This window comes from Prionailurus bengalensis, chromosome E2 (assembly GCF_016509475.1).
Source record: "Prionailurus bengalensis isolate Pbe53 chromosome E2, Fcat_Pben_1.1_paternal_pri, whole genome shotgun sequence".
Taxonomy (NCBI): domain Eukaryota; kingdom Metazoa; phylum Chordata; class Mammalia; order Carnivora; family Felidae; genus Prionailurus; species Prionailurus bengalensis.
In genome coordinates, this window is record NC_057352.1 from 12707396 (window position 1) to 12729112 (window position 21717).

Sequence of the window (21717 nt, forward strand, 5' to 3'; positions counted from 1 at the left end):
AAAAGGGACACAAATGTAAGCACTTCAGGACAACACTCGAAGGGGGAGAAAAAGGGACGCTCTCATCACCAAGCCTGGCTTTGCTGGGAAAAAGCATACAATCTTATAAATTCTCCCACCAAGACGGAACACGAGTGTGGAGTGGATACATCGATAGAAAAGTTCTGAGAAAGACTCAGAATCCCCAGCCAGCTGACAGTGATAGCATTTCTCCCCTGAAGCCAGTCGGTAGAGCCTGGAGGAGGTAACTGCTTCCTCAAATGAGAAGACAGCAACACAGTTCAAGGGATATGAGAAATCAAGGAAACTGGCATTATCAAAGGAACACACTCCTTTTCCAGTAAGCACCTTCAAAGAAATGGAGAGTGAAGCATTGCCTGGCAAGGAATTCAAAATAACTTTTAAGGAAGCTCAGTGAGCTACAGGAGAACACTGATAGACAACCCAACAAAATTAGGAAAAGAATACATGAACAAAACAGCAGCTTCAACGGAGAGATACAAGTTGGAAAAAAAGAAGCAAAGTTAAAGTCTGGAGCCCCAAAATACAATAAATGAAATGAAAAGTGCGGCAGAGAGCACGAACCTAAGGGTTGATCAAGCAGAATAAAAAATCTGTTAATTCAAAGAGGGGTCATCAGAAATTTTCAGTCAGAGGAGAAGAAAATGAAAAAGAGTGAAGAAAGCCTATGTGAATTATGGGATCGAATACAGATAAACAATATACACATCACGGGCGTCCCAGAAGAAAGGGAAAGAAAGCTTATTTAAAAAAATTATATAATGGCTGACGGGGCACCTGGGTGGCTCAGTCGGTAAAGTGTCTGACTTCAGCTCAGGTCATGATCTCACGGTTCGTGGGTTCGAGCCTCTTGTAGGGCTCTGTGCTGACAGCTCAAAGCCTGGAGCCTGCTTTGGATTCTGTGTCTCCCTCTCTCTCTGTCCCTCCCCCACTCACGCTCTGTCTCTCAAAAATAAATAAAAATGTTTTAAAAAATTACCTAATGGCTGAGAAATCCCCAAATCTGGGGAGTGATATGCACACCCAGGTACATGAACTTCATAGGTTCTGGAACATTTTCCATTGAAAGAGGACTTCACTGACACACATTATAATACACCTATTAAAAAATTAAAGAGAGAATTTTGAAAGCAGCACAGGAAAAGAAACTCATCACCATAGGATATGTCATCAAAGACCTCGTAAGCTAGGAGAGAGATGATGTATTCCAAGTGCTGAAAGGGAAAAAACAAAAAACAAAAAAATGGCAACCAACGCTACTCAGCAAAGCTGTGCCGCAGAAATAAAGACTTTTCCGGACAAACAAAAGTCGAAGGAGTTGATCATCCCTAGACCTGCTCTACAGAAACTGCTAAAGGGAGTTCTTCAAGCTGAAATGAAAGGATACGAATTAGTATAATGAACATGTAAGTATAAACCTCACTGGTAAAGAAAGGGAAGTATATTGTCAAATTCTCCTAGTTGTGATCAATTCCTTAATTCTAGGGTTAAAAAAGAAAAGCATTTAAAACAACTATAGGTTCCTCAAAAAGTCAAAAATAGAACTACCCTACGATCCAACAAATGCACCACAAGGTATTTACTCAAAGGATACAAAAATACAGATTGGAAGGGATATATGCACCCAGATGTTTATAGCAGCATTTGATTCAACAACAGCCAAATTATGGAAAGAGCCCAAGTGTCCATCAAGTGATGAATGGATAAAGAAGATGTAGTATATACACACCATGGAATACATATCAGCCATAAAAAGAATGAAGTCTTGTCATTTGCAATGACATGGATAGAGCTAGCAAGTATTACGTGAAATAAGTCACTCAGACAAAGACAAATACTACATGATTTCACTCATATGTGGACTTCAAGAAACAAAACAAATGAACGTGGGGAGAAGGGAGGGGGAGAGGAAAACCAAAAAATAGACTCTTAACTTCAGAGAACAAACTGATGGTCACCAGAGTGGAGGTTGAGGGAGGGATGGTTACATAGGTGATGGAGATTAAGGCGGGTACATGGGAAAAGCACCAGGGGTCGTAAGTAAGTGATGAATCCCTAAATTCTACAACTGAAACTAATATTACAAGGTATGTTAACTGGAATTTAAATAAAAGCTTGAAAAAATATGTAGCAACAAAAATTTATTAGTGGCTCCATAATATAAAAATATATAAATTGTGACATCAAAAACATAAAATCTAAGGAGAAAAGCACAAAGTTTTATATGTGATCAAAGGTATAATGGTTATGTTTTATGCAAGCTCATGGAAACCACAAAACAAAACCTGCAGCAGATACACAAAAGAGAAAGGGAAAGGAATCAAAATACGGCACTATGGAAAATCCTCAGATAACCTAAGTACACAGCAAGAGAGGGAGAGAGGAACAAAGGAACTACAGAACAGTCAGAAAATAATTAACAAGGTGGCATTATTAAGTCCTTAGCTATCAGTATTACTTTAAATGTAAATGGATTGAATTCTCCAGCCAAAAGACACAGAGTCTTGGCTGAATGGATCAAAAAAGAAGAACCAATTACATGCTGCGTACAAGAGACTCACTTCAGCTTTAAGGACCCACATAGGTTGAAAATGAAGAAACGAATACAAAATAATTCACGCAAATGGAAACTGACGAAAGCACAAGCTTTTATATCAGACAAAACAGACTTTAAGTCAAAAACCGTAACGGGGCGCCTGGGTGGCGCAGTCGGTTAAGCGTCCGACTTCAGCCAGGTCACGATCTCGCGGTCCGTGAGTTCGAGCCCCGCGTCAGGCTCTGGGGCTGATGGCTCAGAGCCTGGAGCCTGATTCCGATTCTGTGTCTCCCTCTCTCTCTGCCCCTCCCCCGTTCATGCTCTGTCTTTCTCTGTCCCAAAAATAAATAAAACGTTGAAAAAAAAAAACCGTAACAAGAGACAGAGAAAGTAATTATACAGTGTTAAAGGGGTAACATGCTCTGTCTCTCTCTGTCCCAAAAATAAATAAACGTTGAAAAAAAAAATTAAAAAGATCACGTTATATCACAAAAGAAGTCTAAAAATTTTAATACTGAAGTCATATCAAATATCTCATGGTTCATTAAATCGAGCCCCATGCCAGGCTCTCTGCTGACAGTATGGAGCCTGCTTGGGATTCTGTCTCTTCCCCTCTCTGCCCCCTCCCCCACCCACGCGCATGTGCACGAACATGCTCTCTCTCTCTCTCAAAATAAATAAACAGGGGCGCCTGGGTGGCGCAGTCGGTTAAGCGGCCGACTTCAGCCAGGTCACGATCTCGCGGTCCGTGAGTTCGAGCCCCGCGTCTGGCTCTGGGCTGATGGCTCGGAGCCTGGAGCCTGTTTCCGATTCTGTGTCTCCCTCTCTCTCTGCCCCTCCCCCGTTCATGCTCTGTCTCTCTCTGTCCCAGAAATAAATTAAAAAAAAAAAAAAAAAAGTTGAGAAAAAAAAATAAATAAACAAACAAAAAAAAGGAGTCAATTGTGAAGGCCATCGGAAAGAAACCTAGACATCTGATTTTGTGTCAGCAACGTATAAGCTTCATCTCCTGCCCATGTCCTCTGCCTCCGTCACAATTCTGGTAAGGTTCTGGGGTAAGGTTCACTCACATAGTACAAGCAACCTCCAACCATTAAAAAAAAATTTTTTTTTAACATTTATTTATTTTTGAGAGTGAGAGAGACAGAGCATGAATGGGGGAGGGGCAGAGAGAGAGGGAGACACAGAATCGGAAGCAGGCTCCAGGCTCCGAGCCATCAGCACAGAGCCCGACGCGGGGCTCAAACTCACGAACCGCGAGATCATGACCTGAGCCGAAGTCAGACACGTAAGCAACTGAGCCACCCAGGCACCACTCATTTTTTAAACGTAACTTCGAGAGGACTTCTACTCGATAAAATACCTGAACATTGACTGTTCTTTCTGCTCTGGACCTTGTCCTGGACAAGTGTTCTCTCCACCTTTGATCATCCCAAAGGGTGTCTGTCGTGAGTTTTGTGACCCAAACCTAATGGTGGGGAAGCTTCCTTACGTCGCAGTGAAGTTGCTGAACATGCACATCAACTGGCATGGAAAGATTGATCTTTTTGTGGATGACATTATCTGATTACAGAAAATCCCAGGAAATCTATATAGAGGAGCTACTTTAATATACAAGTTTGACAAGATTGTAGGCTACCAGGTTAACACAGAACAAGTGTATTTCTATATACTAGCAATGAACAGCTGGAAGTTGAAATCTGAAAAATAGTACCATTTAGTTTAATAACAAAAACCAGAGTACTTAAGTATAAATCTAATAAAATATGTGCAGGATCTATGTACTGAAAACTACAAATTACTGATAAAAGAAATTAAAGGAGTCCTAAACAAATAGAAAGATATATGGTATCTGTGGTTTAGAATATTAAATATTGCTAAAAAAAAAAGAGAGAGAATATCCAATATTGATAAGATACTAAGTCTCCCTAAACTCACCTATATATATTCAATGCAATTTCAATAAAATTCGCAGTAATGAGCTTAATTTCACAAAGCTTAGTCACAAAGCTTATTCTAAAAATTATAGAAAAGGAGACAAAATAGCCAAAATAGGGGGTGCCAGGGTGGCTCAGTTGGTTAAGATTCCAACTCTTAATTTCAGCTCAGGTCATGGTCTCATGGTTCATGAGTTTAAGCCTGTACGGACAATGCAGAGCCCACTTGGGATTCTCTTTCCTTCTCTCTCTGCCTCTCTCCTCTGCTCACACACTCTCTCTCTCTCTGTCTCAAAATTAAATAAACTAAAAAAAAAAAAAAAAAGGCAATTTAAACTTAAAAAAAAAAAGCCAAAATATTCTGAAAAAGAATAGAGTTGGAAGACTCATACTATCTCATCTCAAGACTTAGTGTATAAAGCTACATATTGGCAAAATGATAGACATATAGATTGATGGAACCAAAAAGAGGCCAGAAAAAGACCCACACATGTATGATCTACAGGTTTTTCACAAAGGTACAACAGCAATTTGATGTTAAAAGGATAGTTAACTGGATGTTTCCATGCCAAAAAATTGGCCCTTGACCCCACATTTTATACAGACTAACTCACATGGATCATAGACATAAATGTTAAACCTGAAACAAACTTTTAGATAAAAAAGAGGAGAGGGGCACCTGGGTGGCTCAGTTGGTTAAGCATCAGATTCTTGATCTCATGGTTCACAATCTCATGGTTCAGGTCACGATCTCATGGTTCATGAGATGGAGCCCCATGTCAGGCTCTGTGCTGACAGTGTGGAGCCTGCGTGGGATTCTCTCTTCCCCTCTCTCTGCCCCTCCCCCACCCACGCGCACACACGTGTCTCACTCTCTCAAAATAAATAAACTTAAGGAAAAAAAAGGAGAAAAATCTTTGTGACCTTGGATTAGGCAGAGTTCTCAGATCTGAATCCAAAAGCAGAATCCACGGAAGATGAAAACTAAACTTCATCAAAAACAAAACACCTGCTTCGTGAAAAATACTGATAATGGGGGCGCCTGGGTGGCTAAGTCAGTTAAGCGTCCAACTTTGGCTCAGGTCATGATCTCACTGTTCATGAGTTTAAACCCCACATCAGGCTCTGTGCTGACAGCTCAGAGCCTGGAGCCTGCTTCGGATTCTGTGTCTCCTTCTCTCTCTGCCCCTTCCCCTGTCACTTACTGTCTTCCTCTCTCTCAAAAATAAACAAACATTAAAAAAATAATTTAAAAAATACTGATAATGGAATAAAAACAGAAACCACACGCACAGATAAAACATTTGCAAAACATATAAGGACATACATCTAGAACATACAAACTTTCAAAATTCAAGAAGAGAACAGTCCCCCAAAGAAAAGATACATGTATAGCAAACATTCAGATATGAAAGATGCCTAACATAGTCATTAGGGAAACGCAAATTAAAAAAATTTTTTTAATGTTTATTTATTTTTGAGAGAGAGAGTGAGTGTGAGTGGGGGAGGGTTAGAGAGAGGGAGACACAGAATTGGAAACAGGCTCCAGGCTCTGAGCTGTCAGCACAGAGCCCAACGCAAGGCTCGAACCCATAAACCATGAGATCATGACCCGAGCCGAAGTCAGATGCCCAACCAAGACACCCAGGTGCCCCGGGAAATGTAAATTAAAACCAAAGAAAGATGCCACTATGAACCTAGCGAAATGCTAAAAACAAAACAAAACTTTGATACGCACTGATGGTGGGAATACAAAACGGTACATCCATTTTAGAGCCGTTAGCTTTTCCATACAGTTGAACATGCATACAACCCCCCTCTTAAGTATTTACGAAGACAAAGAAAACTTGTGTTGATACACGGCCCTGTATGCAAACACTAGTCACTGTTTTCTTTATCACCACTAACAACTGGAAACTCAAATATCCTTGAAGTGATAAATGGGTAAACCAAACGTGGTACATCCCTGTAACAGAACACGACTCAGCGACAAGGGGAATGACTAGCAATCCGCACATCAAGATCGATGAATCTCAGAGGCATTAAGTGGGAGAAGCCAGACTCCAAAGACTACAGTCTGAATGATTCCATTTTAGGACATTCCAGAAAAAGTAAACTATGCATACAGAGAGCAGGTAGATGGTTGCCAAAGGTAGGGAGGGGTGATAGGGAAGGGGCTGACCACGAGAGTACAAAGGAATTTCAGGGCAAGGGGGTCATGGAACTGTTAAATGTCTTGACTGTTGGGGTGGTGATACAATAGTAATCATTTGCCAAAACACAGAACCCTACACCAAAGGGTCAATTTGCTGCATATAAATTAATCCTTAATAATAATTTTAAAAAGAATGCTAACTTGTAGGGGTGCCTGGGGGGCTCAGTCGGTGAAGTGTCTGACTTTGGCTCAGGTCGTGATCTCAGGGTTCGTGGGTTCAAGCCCCGCGTTGGGCTCTGTGCCGACAGCTCTGAGCCTGGATCCTGCTTCAGATTCTGCCTCCCTCTCTCTCTGTCCCTCCCCTGCTCATGCTCTGTCTCTGTCTCAGAAATAAATAAACATTAAAAAAAAAATTTAAAGAATGCTAACTTGTAGAATTTTCATAGAAGGCTCTTATCTCCCTGAGGAATTTTTCTCATGGATACTGAATTTTTTCAACTTTGCTTTCATGTTTGATGATCATGTTTGATCCAAAGAATCCAGACATAAAAGAGTACATACTGAAGCCACAGGAAGTCCAAGAACAGCCTCAACCAACGTGAGGTATAAAAACCATCTTTGTCGCCACTGGAGGTGGGAATGACTAGAAATGCACACGAGGAAACAGTCTGGTTTAATAGAAATACTGCACACATCAATTTGGGTGAGGATTACACAAGTGTTATACATTTGCAAAACTTCAGGAAGCTGTAAACTTGAGATTTATGCATGTTACTGCATGCAAATTATACCTCAATAAAGTATCCGCACACATAAGTGCTGGTTACAACCCACTGAATTGATTTTTGGACCTCCTGACAGGCTGAGAAACACCAGTTCACAGGACCTGCAGGGTTGGGGAAATGAGCCCACATGCCTAATTTACGTGTCCTCTAAGCCTTGCAGATTCTTCTTCTAAGTACATCTCATAGACATTTTGCGAGACGAACCGAAGAAAAAATCTCAACGATGACTCTTCTCCCTACACTGATTGAACGTTACCGAACACCTACAACATGTGAGGCACTGAAAGGCTGAATAGATTTGGCAGCCGACGCATCTCTACTCTCCTGGAGCTTATATTCTAGCGGAAGACAGACTCATCCCTCCTAAGCCTCTCTTCTGTGTCACATCTGCTACGTGTCAACGTTCTAAATGAAGCCCTTACTTAAGTCTCCGCTCTCATGAGGCTTCTCTGCTATGTGGTCGCCCAACCACTGAGACATGCGGAGCTCCGGCTGAAATACTGACTCTCTTTCAACAAATGTTTTGTCTCCTATGACAGGTCTGGTAACGGGATTGTTTCAGCACCCATTTGAGGTATTAAAACATTATCACTTTTCTGGAGCTTCCTTCCTGCGCGAATCCTCCGAGGTGGGAAAGTCTTTATCACCCTCATCGTCAGCATGCACTCGCTGATGAATTATAAGGCTTGAGCTCCAACTGAACCCCTTCCCGCACTCCTCACACTTGTATGGTTTCTCTCCAGTGTGGACTCTCTGATGGGCTTGAAGGTATGAGCTCCAACTGAAGACCTTCCCGCACTCCTCACACTTGTATGGTTTCTCCCCAGTGTGGACCCTCTGGTGGGCTTGAAGATAGGATCTCTGTCTGAAGCGCTTACCGCACACGTCACACCGGTACGGTTTCTCTCCCGTGTGGACGCCACGATGAGCCAGAAAATTCGAGGCCCGACAGAATCCTTTCCCACACTCCTCACATTGGTACGGCTTCTCTCCAGTGTGGCACCTCTGATGGGCTTGGAGCTGTGAACCCACGCTGAAGCCCTTCCCACACTCCGCACACTGATACGGTTTCTCTCCAGTGTGGACTCTCTGGTGCACTTGAAGACTCGAGAACTGACTGAAGGCCTTACCACACTTCTCACATTTATAGGGTTTCTCTCCCGTGTGGATTCTACAATGAACGTTAAGATCTGAACTCCGGCTGAAGCCCTTCCCACACGTACCACACTTGTACGGTTTTTCTCCAGTGTGGCCTCTTTGATGGGCCAGAAGATTTGAGGCCTGACTGAAGCCCTTCCCACACTCCTCACATTTATAGGGTTTCTCTCCCGTATGGACTCTAAAGTGAATGTTAAAATCCGAGCTACGACTGAAGCCCTTTCCGCAGGCATCACACTGATATGGTTTCTCACCAGTGTGGCCTCTCTGATGGTCCAGAAGATTTGAGGCCCGACAGAAGCCCTTCCCACACTCCTCGCATTTGTAAGGTTTCTCTCCAGTGTGGCTGACCTGATGGGCCTGAAGGTGTGAGCCCACACTGAAGCCTTTCCCACACTCTTCACATTTATAGGGTTTCTCTCCTGTGTGGATTCGACAATGGATGTTAAGGTGTGAGCTGTAACTAAAGCCCTTGCCACAGGCCTCGCATTTGTATGGTTTCTCTCCTGTGTGGATTCGCTGGTGAGCCTGCAGTCGTGAACGCCAACTGAAGCCCTTCCCACACTCTTCACATCTATAGGGTTTCTTTCCCACGTGGACTCTCTGGTGCACTTGAAGATACGAGCCCTGACTGAAGCTCTGCCCGCACTCCTCACATTTATAAGGTTTCTCCAACGTGCGGACTATCAGAGGAGCTTGACACTGGGAGCTTCTCCGGACGCTCCTCCCACACTCCTCATACTTGTGTGGATTCTCTCCAGGGGGGGCTCTCTGCGGATGGCGAAGATGTGACCTCTGTCGGAGACCCTTACGCGATGTATCGCGTTTGTACGATTTCTCCCTGCTGTGGACTCTCTGATGGGCTTCAAGGCTGGAAAGTCGGCGGAAGGTGTTTCCACATTTTTCACATTTATAGGGCTTCTCTCCCACATGGGCTGTCTGGTGAGTCTGAAGATGAGAGTGCTCAATGAAACCATTCTCACACTCTCCCCCCTTATAGGGGTTTCCTCCTGTGTGGTCTCTGTGGTGAATTTGAAGACACGAAGTCTGATTAAAGCCTTTACCAAACTCCCCATCTTTATAGAGTGCATCACCCTGTTTTTCCAGCTGAGAGCCAGTTCCTTGGATATTTACCATGGCATCTTGGCTCTGGATTAACTCCTTTGTAACCTGTTGCCAGATTTGCGAGCAGAAAAGCTCTTCATGTGGCAGGTACTTTAATCCAATTTCCTGAAGAGTCTCCGCATCATTTAGATTCCTGTCTCCTAAAAGGATAAAGAGAATTTAGAGATGGGGCACATTAAATGCTTTGGTCAGAGGTACCAAGGTTATAAACTTAAGGCCCACACCCGAAGGCTTAACATGAACCAGGAGAAGGTACCGTTTTTTAAAAATGTTTATTCATTTTTGAGAGAGAGCGGGAGCAGGGAAGGGGTGGGAGGAGGACAGAGGATCCCAAGCAGTCTCTGTGCTGAGAGCAGTGAGCCCCATGCGGGGCTCAAACTCATGAACCGTGAGATCATGACCTGAGCCAAAGTGGGACACTTGACCGACCGAGCCACCCAGGCGCCACACTGTAGGGAATAAGTTTAAGAATTCCCTGAGCTTGCACCAATGGGTTAACAAGGTTGAGGTGGAAAGCTGCCACAGGGTGAAAAAGCCAAGCACAGAACAAAGCATAGAGCGGAAAGCCGCTTCCAAAGGATGCAAGTGTCTAAGAACAGGTAGGGGAACAGTTAGAGGCAGAAAGCCGCCACAGCAGGGCAAAAGTGCCCAGGATTTATCATGAAGTAAAACAAAGCATAGAGTGGAAAGCCGCCACCAGGTGGAAGTGCCCAGAGCTAACTGGTGAGAAAAATGCCTTGTTAGTCCTGAGTTAGCATGCTCTATTTGTCTTGGCCCCTAGAAATTTAAGATAAACAGACACGGTGCCTGGTGCCTGCAGTAAACGGCTGTCTGCTCGGCACCAGGACTCTGATTTGTCTTAACCCCAACCCCTAACACTTCATACCTCTGAAACTCCCTTTGTCTCACACACAGGAGTTAACGTTCACTGTTTCACCTTCGCTTTCTGCATGTCCATCACACTTGTAAGCCATCCGATCCTAATAAATACGAACAAGGACCCTTACTCGGGACGCTTGTCTCCTCCCGGACATTAGCCTCTCTCATATTCAAGTCTGCGTCCGCTCTCTTGCTGGACAAGAGAGAACTCCAGATTCAAAGTCTGTGACACCCTGCCATTTTTATCATCGAAAACCTAGGGGTGGTCCACCAGGCTCCTATTCACTACACCTTAATGAGATATGTAGTATGTAGTATGAATTGGTGATTGCAGATCAAGAAAAACACTTCCCAGGGAATCTTTCCAAAGACGAAGCTGCACCCACCTAAAAGCTTTCTCTTCTTTGCTAAACCAGGTGTCCGATAAATAGTCTCCACGTAATTCTGCCTACTGCATCCACATCTGACCAAATGCTCAAAATGTCCAGCAGGACCCTTACAGACAGACGATCAGAAGATGTGCCGAAGACACATCTGAAAACCTTTGCTTCAAATTATTTCATTGGACTTTATTCCATGTTAGAAGCCTTGATGTACTGGGTTGGTTGGAAAGACAGGTGTTTGGGAGAACAGACCTTATCACCCTAGTGCCTGAAATTCAGAGTATAAGCAGGAAAATGTCCTTCAGGACAGCCATCGGGGAAGAGGTTTACGGTACTAGCATACATTATTCTAAAACCTCATAGCAATAAAGTTCCTATCACCTCGGGGGGAAAAAAAAGAGTGGAAAATCAGAAGCTCATCTTTTATTTTCATTCATTTAAAAAAATTTTTTTAATATTTATTTATTTTTTTGAGAGAGAGAGAGACAGACCGTGAACAGAGGAGGGGCAGAGAGAGAGAGACACACACACACACAGAATCCGAAGCAGGCTCCAGGCTCTGGGCTGTCAACACACAGCCCGATGCGGGGCTCGAACCCACAAGCCATAAGACCATGACGTGAGCTGAAGTCGGACACTTAACTGACTGAGCCACCAGGTCCCCCTGAGATGCTCATCTTTTAGAACAGAGCAAGAACCTGTGAGAAGGAGCAGGGCATGGCGTGGATTCTCCACGTCAGGATCAGTCAGGAAGAGCTATGTTCTCCTTGGGACTCTGTTCCGTCAATAAACTATAGAGCTTGCTACCTACTTCTTTTCAGCTCTCTCTTCAAATAACACCTCATCAGTGAGGCCTCTTTCACCATCCAGCATCCAGCAGGAAATTCTCCCTATCCCTTGACACCCCCAGCAACCTTCTCGGCATTCACCTTACCCTGTGTTGTTTTTACATGGCACGTATTACATCAGATGCACTATCTATGCCCTTTATCGTTTTGTTTTATGTCTTCTCCCACCTGAATGCAATATCCACCAGGACGAGCACTTAGATCATTCGTTGCTTTATCAGCACTCCCAGATGGCAGCGTTCCGTAAGTACATGTTGAACACACAAATAAGCCCCAGTTTGACTTCTTTGCGAGAGTCTGAGCTCTGTTACAAAAGTAAAAGAGCGTTTTCAAGGAAGTTACCCATAACAGGAATGGAAGCAGCAACTTTGCTGGGAAGCTGAAAGGCTTCACCAGAGGCAGGGCTAACCTAAGTGGATGTTGCTGATGATAAAATCATGTTGATCATAAAATCATGGCAAGAATCGCTTGAAAGGAAAGAAGGAAAAAAAAAAAAAGCATAAGGCATACAAGCGGCCGTGGGGCCTATGGATCAATTGCTTGTGAAAAAAATTTTTTCAGTGTTTACTTATCTATTTTTGAGAGAGAGAAGGCACAAGCACACACACATGAGGCGGAGGGGCAGAGAGAGAGGGAGAGAGAATCCCAAGCAGGCTCCACACTGTCAGTGCAGAACCCGACATGGGGTTTGAACTCACAAACTGTGAGATCATGACCTGAGCCAACATCAAGAGTCAGATGCTTAACCGACTGAGCCACCGAGGCACCCCCTTCTGAATTTTTGTAATCCCTTCCTATGTGTGTGAAACTTTTCCTTCTTCATATAGGAGTCAATATTTAGAGCCTCAGGAATAATGACTCCGAAAGCAGGCTGTCAAACTGATGGATACAGAAACATGTTCCTGTATGGACAACACCACTGTTTTACAAGCTACAGGTTGGACTCAGTGAGTCTGAAATAAATTTAGTGGCTGATGACCAGCATTAGCAGAATAGTAAAATATTAGAAGTGCTTTGTAAGTAAAGGTTTCTCTATATAAAATGCATGTTAGAACTATATACACGCGCGCACACACACACACACACACACACACACACACACACAGGGATACTGGTTGGTGACATAGTTTTCTTTAACTGTTTGGATGAGGTTGGTGGTTGCCATGAGGAAAACCGACAAAGGGAAAGACTAACTTGAAAGCTAGTTAATATCTGATACTTTCCTTAATAGGAGACCTGCCTCAAAAGTGGCTATCAGATTCTTCATTCTAAAAAGTGGTTCTTCACTCAGACAGTAGGATTAACTACTAAAACCTGCAGGAAAGCCACAGAGCTGAAATGATATTCGCTGTGGTTACAAGTGCAAAGTTAAGCTGTCATCGGATATGGTTTAATGGATACAAACTACACATATCTAAAAGGACCTAATCAATTACATTCGATTAGATAATCACGATAATCACGGGCTGTTCCAGACGATGCCTTCACCACACATTTCTGTTTAACAGCCTTTAAGTACGTCCACGACTAATGGGAAAAAGTCCATGTAACCATTATCAGCTCATTCATTCACACAACAAATATTTATAGCACACCTGTCCTCTGCCAAGTCTGATCTACACACTGAGGATATAGCAATAAAGGCAACAGAATTTCTTCTCTCCTGATAATTACATTCTAGTGAGAATAGAGTGAGCGAAGCAAAAATATATGTTAATATGGTAAGCGGTGATCAATGCCTAGACACCAAATCAGTCGGGGTAAGGGAAAGGAGAACGGGGGAAGAAGAAGGGGTCAGGAACACAGTGGTCACGGAAGGTCTTTCTTATGATGTTAGGATTTGAGAAGGACTTACGCGAAGTGAGGGAGGGGCCAAGAGGATGACAGAAGGAAGAACAGGTAGAGGGTGACGAGGCCGGGCCACGGGTAGCATAGCAGAGTGACAAAACTGGACGGAACAGACAGGCAAGGGGGAAAGCGACAGGTCACGTCTGCAGAGGGATGGAGGATGAGCAAGGAGTAGACAGGTGGGACATCAGAAGTCACTGTAAGTACTTGGATTCTACTCTGAATCAGGTAAGAAGCTACCAGAGGTTCAAGCAGAGGCCTGACGAGACCTGACACACATGCAAAAGAATCACTTCGAGGGGCTCCTGGGGGGCTCCGTCCGCTTGAGCACCTGACTCTTGATTTCAGCTCAGGTCATGATACCAGGGTCGTGGGGTGGAGCCCCGTGTCGGGCTCCGTGTGGAGCATGGAGCCTGCTTAAGGTTCTTTCTCTGTCTGCCCCTCTCCCCTGCTCTCGCTCTCTCTACAATAAAAATAAAAAAGAGTCACTTCCAGTGGAGAACAACTGTAAATGAGCAAAGGAGAGAGGGAGAGTGCTAAAAACTGCTGCAGAAATTCAGAGACAAGGCACTGACCGCGACCCGCTCCAGAGCTGTGGAGGTGACAAGAGACGTGACAGACTGAGCCGCATGGCTCTCACCTGAGGAGCCGTGGCTCTGGGTTGCTGCCTTTATCATCCAAAGCCTTCCTCCCCTCTTGAACTGGGGTACTGCATCTGGTGTGAAGGGTTGGTGCCCTGTGGAAAGGCAAGGACAAACATTTTAAATTAATATAGTAGAGGCCAAAATCACAACACATGCGTTTTCACCACACCATGTTTAGGACATCAGAATTAGTGTTTTCCAAACTGTTAATTATGATGCATCAGAGGACGACATTTTATTGCAAAAATCCAGGATATGTAGATCTAAGTATGAACTACCGGGGTAAAAAAATGTCTGTTTTCTTCAGATTTTTTCCGCCACTGCTCACACAATTTTCAGCAACTGGCTGTAGTTTTTGCTGCTGCAATGTGTAGTTATTGCCAAGGGCTCTGACGTTTTCTACCCTATTGTAGTTCTTTTTTCTTTTTAATTTTTTTAATGTTTACTTATTTTGGAGAGAGACAGAGAAAGAGACAGAGTGTGAGCAGGGGAGGGGCAGAAAGAGAGGGAGACACAGAATCTGAAACAGGCTCCAGGCTCTGAGCTGTCCGCACAGAGTCCGACACGGGGCTTGAATCCACAGACTGTGAGATCATGACCTGAGCCAAAGTCTGATGCTTAACTGACTGAGCCACCCAGGTGCCCTACCCTATTGTATTTCATTAAAAATACTGGTATAGGGGAGCCTGGGTGGCTCAGTCAATTAAGCATCTGACTCTTGGTTTTTGGCTCAGGTCACGATCTCACGGTTCGTGAGTTCAAGCCCCGCATCAGGCTCTGTGTGACAGCCCAGAGCCTGCTTGGGATTCTCTGTCCCCCCACTCTCTTGGCCCCTCCCCCACGCACGCTCTGTCACTCAAAATAAATAAATAAACTTTAAAAATGCTGGTACAATACCCTAAATATGTGTCACGACCCACTAATTGGAAATGACCACAACTTGGAGAAAAGCCAAAAATGTGGATACAGCAGTCAGGCGTCAATTTATGGCTCATGTACAAAACACAAACTTTGTTGGGGGCGGGGGGGGGGTGGGGAAGGACCAGAAAAATGCCCTCTCTGCGTCTTATGCTGATTAGAACACTGGAAACCAGGTCAAGAGCTCCAAAGCCCCACACATCAGAGGGTAAATAAACCACACAGAGGGGGTGACATTCAGTCACAGAGCACCTGTCCTCACCCAGAGAGAGCAGGTTCCGGAAGTTCTCCAGCATCACGTCTCCATACAGCTTCTTCTGGGCGGGGTCAAGCAGCCCCAGCTCCTCCTCGGTGAAGACCACAGCCACGTCCTTGAACGTCACCGCCTCCTACAACATCAAGCACACATAAGCTCAATCTTGCGCCCGATGGCCACTCAGAGGAAGAGCACTGAGAAAACTGGAAAGGGTGGGTACAAAGTGGTTCCAGATTTTCAGACCCCACAGATTTTCACTACTATCTGATTAAACATTTCAAATAATACATACTGTCTTACCTGGCATTCTTTTCTTTCCAAAATGAATACTGAAAAGAACAACCTTTTCCATAAATCCTAGCCTCCCGTCTAATTCTTTTCCTAGGATAAGTTCCAAGGAGTAAAAATTGCAGTGTTGAAGAATATGCCACTTCAAAACTACTATGTACAACGCCAGGTTTTCTTTTCAACTTTCTCCGTATTTTACGCTTCCCCCAAGAGAATGTAAATATCCCTGATTCTCCACATCATACGCAACACTGAATATAACCAGTGTTTCTGAGTCCTAAGAAATTTGATCAGCGAAAAGCAACTTGTTCTTTTCGTACTAATTCGGTAATTAACGAGCTATCGTATTTTCATATATTTACTGGCCATCTTTTATTTTTTGCTTCAGTACATTGCCAGTTAATGTTCTTTGCTCATAGCCCAACCAGAGTTTTACTTTATGACTGCAAAATTTCTATTAGAGATTTGAAGCTTTTTTTTTTTTAAACATATTTAAATACTGTCACCCACGTTTTGCTATTGTTCTTGTATAGCTTCGTGCACTGCATGGTTTCTCGACCTTGACACGACACACATTTTGGGCCAGATAATGTTTGTTGTTGGGGCGGGGGCCTGTCTCCCGCACCGCAAGATGTTAACCAGCATCCCGGGCTTCTATGCACTGGAAGCCAGAAGCCTCCCTCAAGTGGTGACGCCAGAAATGTTTCCAGACACTGCCTGGGGGCAAAGATCATCCACGGTCAAGAATTGCTGATGCACGGTACTGTCTTATCTTTTCTTTTTTTAAAATTTTTAATGTTTATTTATTTTTGAGAGACAGCAAGACAGCATGAGGGCAGGGGAGGGGCAGAGAGAGAGGGAGACACAGAATCCGAAGCAGTCTCCGGGCTGTGAGCTGTCAGCACAGAGTCTGACTCGGGGTTTGAAGTTACAAGTCTTGGGATCATGACCTGAGCCAAAGTTGGACGATTAACCGACTGAGCCACCCAGGCGCCCCCTGTCTTAACTTTTCATATGAGAATTGTGTGTTCATCGCCGGAGCCCTGCACATCCAAGCGTCCTGAACGAGCATCAGAGATCCTAAAGAAGGAGCCTCTGAAGAGTGACCACGTAGAGGCAGTATCATCTGTGCTGTCTTCCATGCATAGGGCAACCAAGTGCACGTAGAAGGGCCAAGACCCTGACGGGAGAATTGTTTGCCCTTGCCTCCCTCTTTATCCAAATAAAACTCCACGGAGTCTTTTTGGGTCAGTTAGACCTTTGCTTTCCTGTGTGAACTTAAACCGTTTTCTGAAATTCTACACTCCTGTGTCTCTAAAATGCAGAGGAGACAAAGTACTGCCTCTTAAGGTCAGTCGGAAGCTAAACGCAGTAAGAAAAGCATCTGGAATGTCTCCCTGTGCTACTGGACTTTATAAAATTAAGTACCTTCTAATGGAATACTACCGAGCCATCAAAAAGAATGAAATCTTGCCATTCGCCACGACGCGGATGGAGCCAGAGGGTATTATGCTAGTAAGTAAGTAGCAGAAAGACAAATACCATATGATTTCACTCATCTGTGGAATTAAGAAACAAATGAACATATGGGAGGGGGGAAAAAAAAGGAAAAAGAGGAAGAAACAAACCATAAAAGACTCTTCATGATAGAGAACACACTGAGAGTTGATGGAGGGAGGTGGGAGGGGGATGGGCTGGATGGGTGATGGGTACAGGAGGACACTTGTTGGGAAAGGCACTGGGTGTGGTATGTAAGTGATCAATCACTGAATTCTACTTCTGAAACCAACACTATTCTAACGAAAATTTAAATAAAAAACTGAAAAGAATAAAAAAGAGGGAGGGGGAAAAAAAAGCACATTATTACTTTGATAAAAATCAATCAATACCCAAATAAAAAAATATAAATCAGTAAATAAAACATGTACATGATAGGATTCGGACATGGATGAGAAAGAATCTAGCTTTCTTTTTTTTTAATTTTTTTTAATGTTTATTTATTTTTGAGAAACAGAGAGACAGAGCGTGAGCAGGGTTGTGGTAGAAAGAGAGGGAGACATAGAATCCGAAGCAGGCTCCAGGCTCTGAGCTGTCAGCACAGAGCCCGACGTGGGGCTTGAACTCGTGAACCACAATATCATGACCTGAGCTGAAGTTGGATGCTTAACTGACTGAGCTACCCAGACGCCCCAAGTATCTAGCTTTCTTATGGGAAAATATGGAAGAATGTTCTCTCTGTGCAAAGCATCAGTTATACCTGGTTGCACTGTCATATCTGAGTATTCTACATTCAATATCCCTGACGATTTTGCCTATCAAAGGTACTTTTTCAATTTACATTCCTAAAAACATTAAGAACAACAAATGGCAAACCCCTCAAAATTCCTTTTTGAGGAAAATGGTTTACGTTAGGCCAACTGTTACTACAATGTTCTTTTTTAAGTATGTCAAAATCAGAATTTATTATAATTTTACTTTCCTAGTTTTCATTTTTTAAATTTTTGTTAAATCCCAGTTAGTTAACATACAGTGTAATATTAGTTTCAGGTGTATGATACAGTGATTCGGCACTTCTATACAATAGCTGGTGCTCATCATAACAATGTCCTTTGAAATAGTAAAAATTCTGGGGGCGCCTGGGTGGCTCAGTCGGTTGAGCATCCAACTTTGGCTCAGGCCATGATCTGACGGTTCGTGAGTTCAAGCCCCACATCAGGCTCACTGCTGTCACTGCTCACTGCTTGGGATCCTGTCTCCCTCTCTCTCTGCCCCTCCCCGACTTGCACTCTCTCTCAAAAATAAATAAAACATTAAAATAAATAAAATAGTAAAAATTCTTAACTACCTGAATGTCCGTGAATGGGGTAAAAGTTATGAGACATACACACAGACTACATCAATATAAGGGAATATAATGTAGCCATTAAAAATGTAGGAAATAGGGGCACCTGGATGGCTCAGTCGGTTAGGTGTCCGACTTTGGCTCAGGTCATGATCTCACAGTTCGTGGGTTCGAGTCCCGCATAAGGCTCTGTGCTGACAGCTCAGAGCCTGGAGCCTGCTTTGGATCTTGTGTCTCCCTCTTTGTCTGCCCCTCCCCCACTCATGCTCTGTCTCTCTCAAAAATAACTAAATGTAAAAAAATAAATAAATAAAATAAATGTAGAAAATATATTTGTATTAATTAGAAAAGGCATAATTTGAGAATTTTTCTGTAACTATTAAAAATATACAGTTACCAGCGTGCCTGGGTGGCTCGGTCGGTTAAGCGTCCGACTTCGGCTCAGGTCACGATCTCGCGGTCCGTGAGTTCGAGCCCCGCGTCAGGCTCTGTGCTGACAGCTCAGAGCCTGGAGCCTGTTTCAGATTCTGTGTCTCCCTCTCTCTCTGACCCTCCCCCATTCATGCTCTGTCTCTCTCTGTCTCAAAAATAAATAAATAAATGTTAAAAAAAATAATAATTAAAAAAATATATATACAGGTACCAATGCCTACGAGGGAAAGGACATGGGAAAATGAAAACAGTTTTTATAAGGAAAACAGTAGTAAAATTAGGGAGGCTTTTTTCACTGCTATTCACTTTTCTCCTCTATTTTATTCGTGAAATTATGAAAGATAAAATAAAACAACAAAAATTAAACTGTATTAGCGGCTCTTGGGTGGCTCTGTCAGTTAAACATCCAACTTGAGCTCAGATCATGATCTGGCAGTTCGTGAGTTTGAGTCCCACGCTGGGCTCTGCACTGACAACGTGGAGCCTGCTTCGCATCCTGTCTCTCTCTCTCTCTCTCTCTCTCTCTGCCCCTCCGTGGCTTGCTGTCTCTCAAGAATAAATAAACATTAAAAAAAAAAATTAAACCACACCAAAGTAGGAAGTAGTGATCCTCTGGCACAGAAGAGGTTTTGAAAGGCCTATTAATCTATTGTTTTCAAGGATGCAACTAATCATTGAGAAATGAGACAGTAATTTCAAATCTAGAAAGGAAGCCCAACTCACCTTGAACTTGGTCATTTTGTCCTCCTTCTACTTCTAGGGAAGGGCTGAGTCCTGAGAAGGCAAAAAAAAGGGAAGAGGAAGGAGAAAACAAAACCATCAGAGTCTGGCCAAGACTGTCGCCAACCCATATGGCTAACACACATCACTACCTAGGTTTCATGCTTTACATGAACTTGCAAAAGCGCCGTTTCCTCAGGGGGCTCGATGAGCAGAGCGTGGGTTGGATTCCAGAGACCACCCACCCCCTCAGCCGAGAGCCCCTGCACAAGGGACAACCACCTAAGCACACACGGTGGTCCTAATATAAGTTCTCCTTGTCACTCTCAGGGTATGAATCTGATCCTAGGGAAGGTGGAAATTGACAGTCAAGTTAAGAGAGCAGTCTCTGGGGCCAAATGTTTTAGGCTCATGGTACTGCTACTTATTAGTTGTGAAATCTTGGACAAATTATTAATATCTCTGTGCCTGAATGCCTTCACCTGCAAAAATGGAGGGATTAACAATGCCTACCTCATAGGACTGTTTTAAGAATTAAACCAGCAGGCACAAAGCACACAGAACCCTTTCAGAGTACCTTATTTCTCAGTAGCTGCAGAAAAGCAGGTAACATTCGCTAACATAAAACCTGTCCCCAAAGCGCCTGGGTGGGTCAGTCAATTAAGCGTCCGACTGTGGCTCAGGTCGTGATCTTGCAGTTTGTGGGATCGAGCCCAGCACTGGGCTCTGTGCTGACAGCTCAGAGCCTGGAGCCTGCTTCAGATTCTGTGTCTCCCTCTCTCTCTGCCCCTCCCCCACTCACACATTGTCTCTCTCAAAAATAAATAAAAACATTAAAAAAAAAAAACCAAACCTGTCCTCATAAATGGTTTCTATCAATGGTGTCTTTAGAGGCTGTTGTTCTGTCCTATGAAAACCACCTGTAACCTCTGAAATATGGTATCTCTCTTGGTCGGTCATTCTTTTTTTATTTATTGATTTATTTTTTTTTAAAATGTTTATTTATTTCTGAGACAGAGAGACACAGAGCATGAGTGGGGGAGGGGCAGAGAGAGAGAGAGACACAGACTCCGAAGCAGGCTCCAGGCTCTGAGCTGTCAGCACAGAGCCCGATGTGGGGCTCGAACCCACAAACCACGAGATCATGACCTGAGCCGAAGTCGGATGCTCAACTGACTGAGCCACCCGGGCGCCCCATCTTGGTCGGTCATTCTTAACATGATGACTTTGCAATAATATTTAAGATTACGTGGATGACTTTTTTCCCTGTGTAAAATATACATAACACCAAATTTACCATTTTAAACCATTTTAAAGTACTATACAGTTCATTACATGCATTCCTCTTGTTGTGAACCAGCACCACCATCCAACTCAAGAATTTTTTCACCATCCTCAACTAAACTCTGTATCCATTAAACAGCAGCTCCCGGGGCGCCTGGGTGGCGCAGTCGGTTAAGCGTCCGACTTCAGCCAGGTCACGATCTCGCGGCCCGTGAGTTCGAGCCCCGCGTCGGGCTCTGGGCTGATGGCTCGGAGCCTGGAGCCTGTTTCCGATTCTGTGTCTCCCTCTCTCTCTGCCCCTCCCCCGTTCATGCTCTGTCTCTCTCTGTCCCAAAAATAAATAAATGTTGAAAAAAAAAAAAAATTTTTAAACAGCAGCTCCCCATCACCCCTCCCCTCTACCCCTGGTAACCACTATTCATTCTACTTTCTCTCTGTGAATTTGACTATGCAGACAACTGTTGTTTTTTTTTTTTTTTACGGACGACTATTTTTTGAAAGATATGAGATCATGTAAAGTTTACTCTGTTTAACAGTAGGGCCTTAAAAAGGACTCCATATCAAGGGGCGTCTGTGCAGCTCAGTCAGTTAAGCGTCCCATTCTTGGTTTCGACTCAGGTCGTGAGCTCACGTTCGCGGGTACGAGCCCTGTGTCGAG

At 43.8% G+C, this 21717-nt stretch overlaps 1 protein-coding gene across 1 annotated transcript in view; it reads right to left on the reverse strand.

The window, feature by feature from the left end:
- Positions 1–7303: 7303 nt before the first annotated feature.
- Positions 7304–21717, reverse strand: part of ZNF45 (zinc finger protein 45) — a 30904-nt gene continuing 16490 nt past the window's right edge. The window contains exons 4-7 of the mRNA XM_043598680.1: positions 19779–19829; positions 15500–15626; positions 14316–14411; positions 7304–9857 (exon numbers count right to left, since the gene is read on the reverse strand). Of these exons, the coding sequence (XP_043454615.1) occupies positions 8023–9857; positions 14316–14411; positions 15500–15626; positions 19779–19793 (2073 nt within the window). The 5' untranslated portion in view covers positions 19794–19829 and the 3' untranslated portion in view covers positions 7304–8022. The remainder of the gene's footprint in view (positions 9858–14315; positions 14412–15499; positions 15627–19778; positions 19830–21717) is intronic.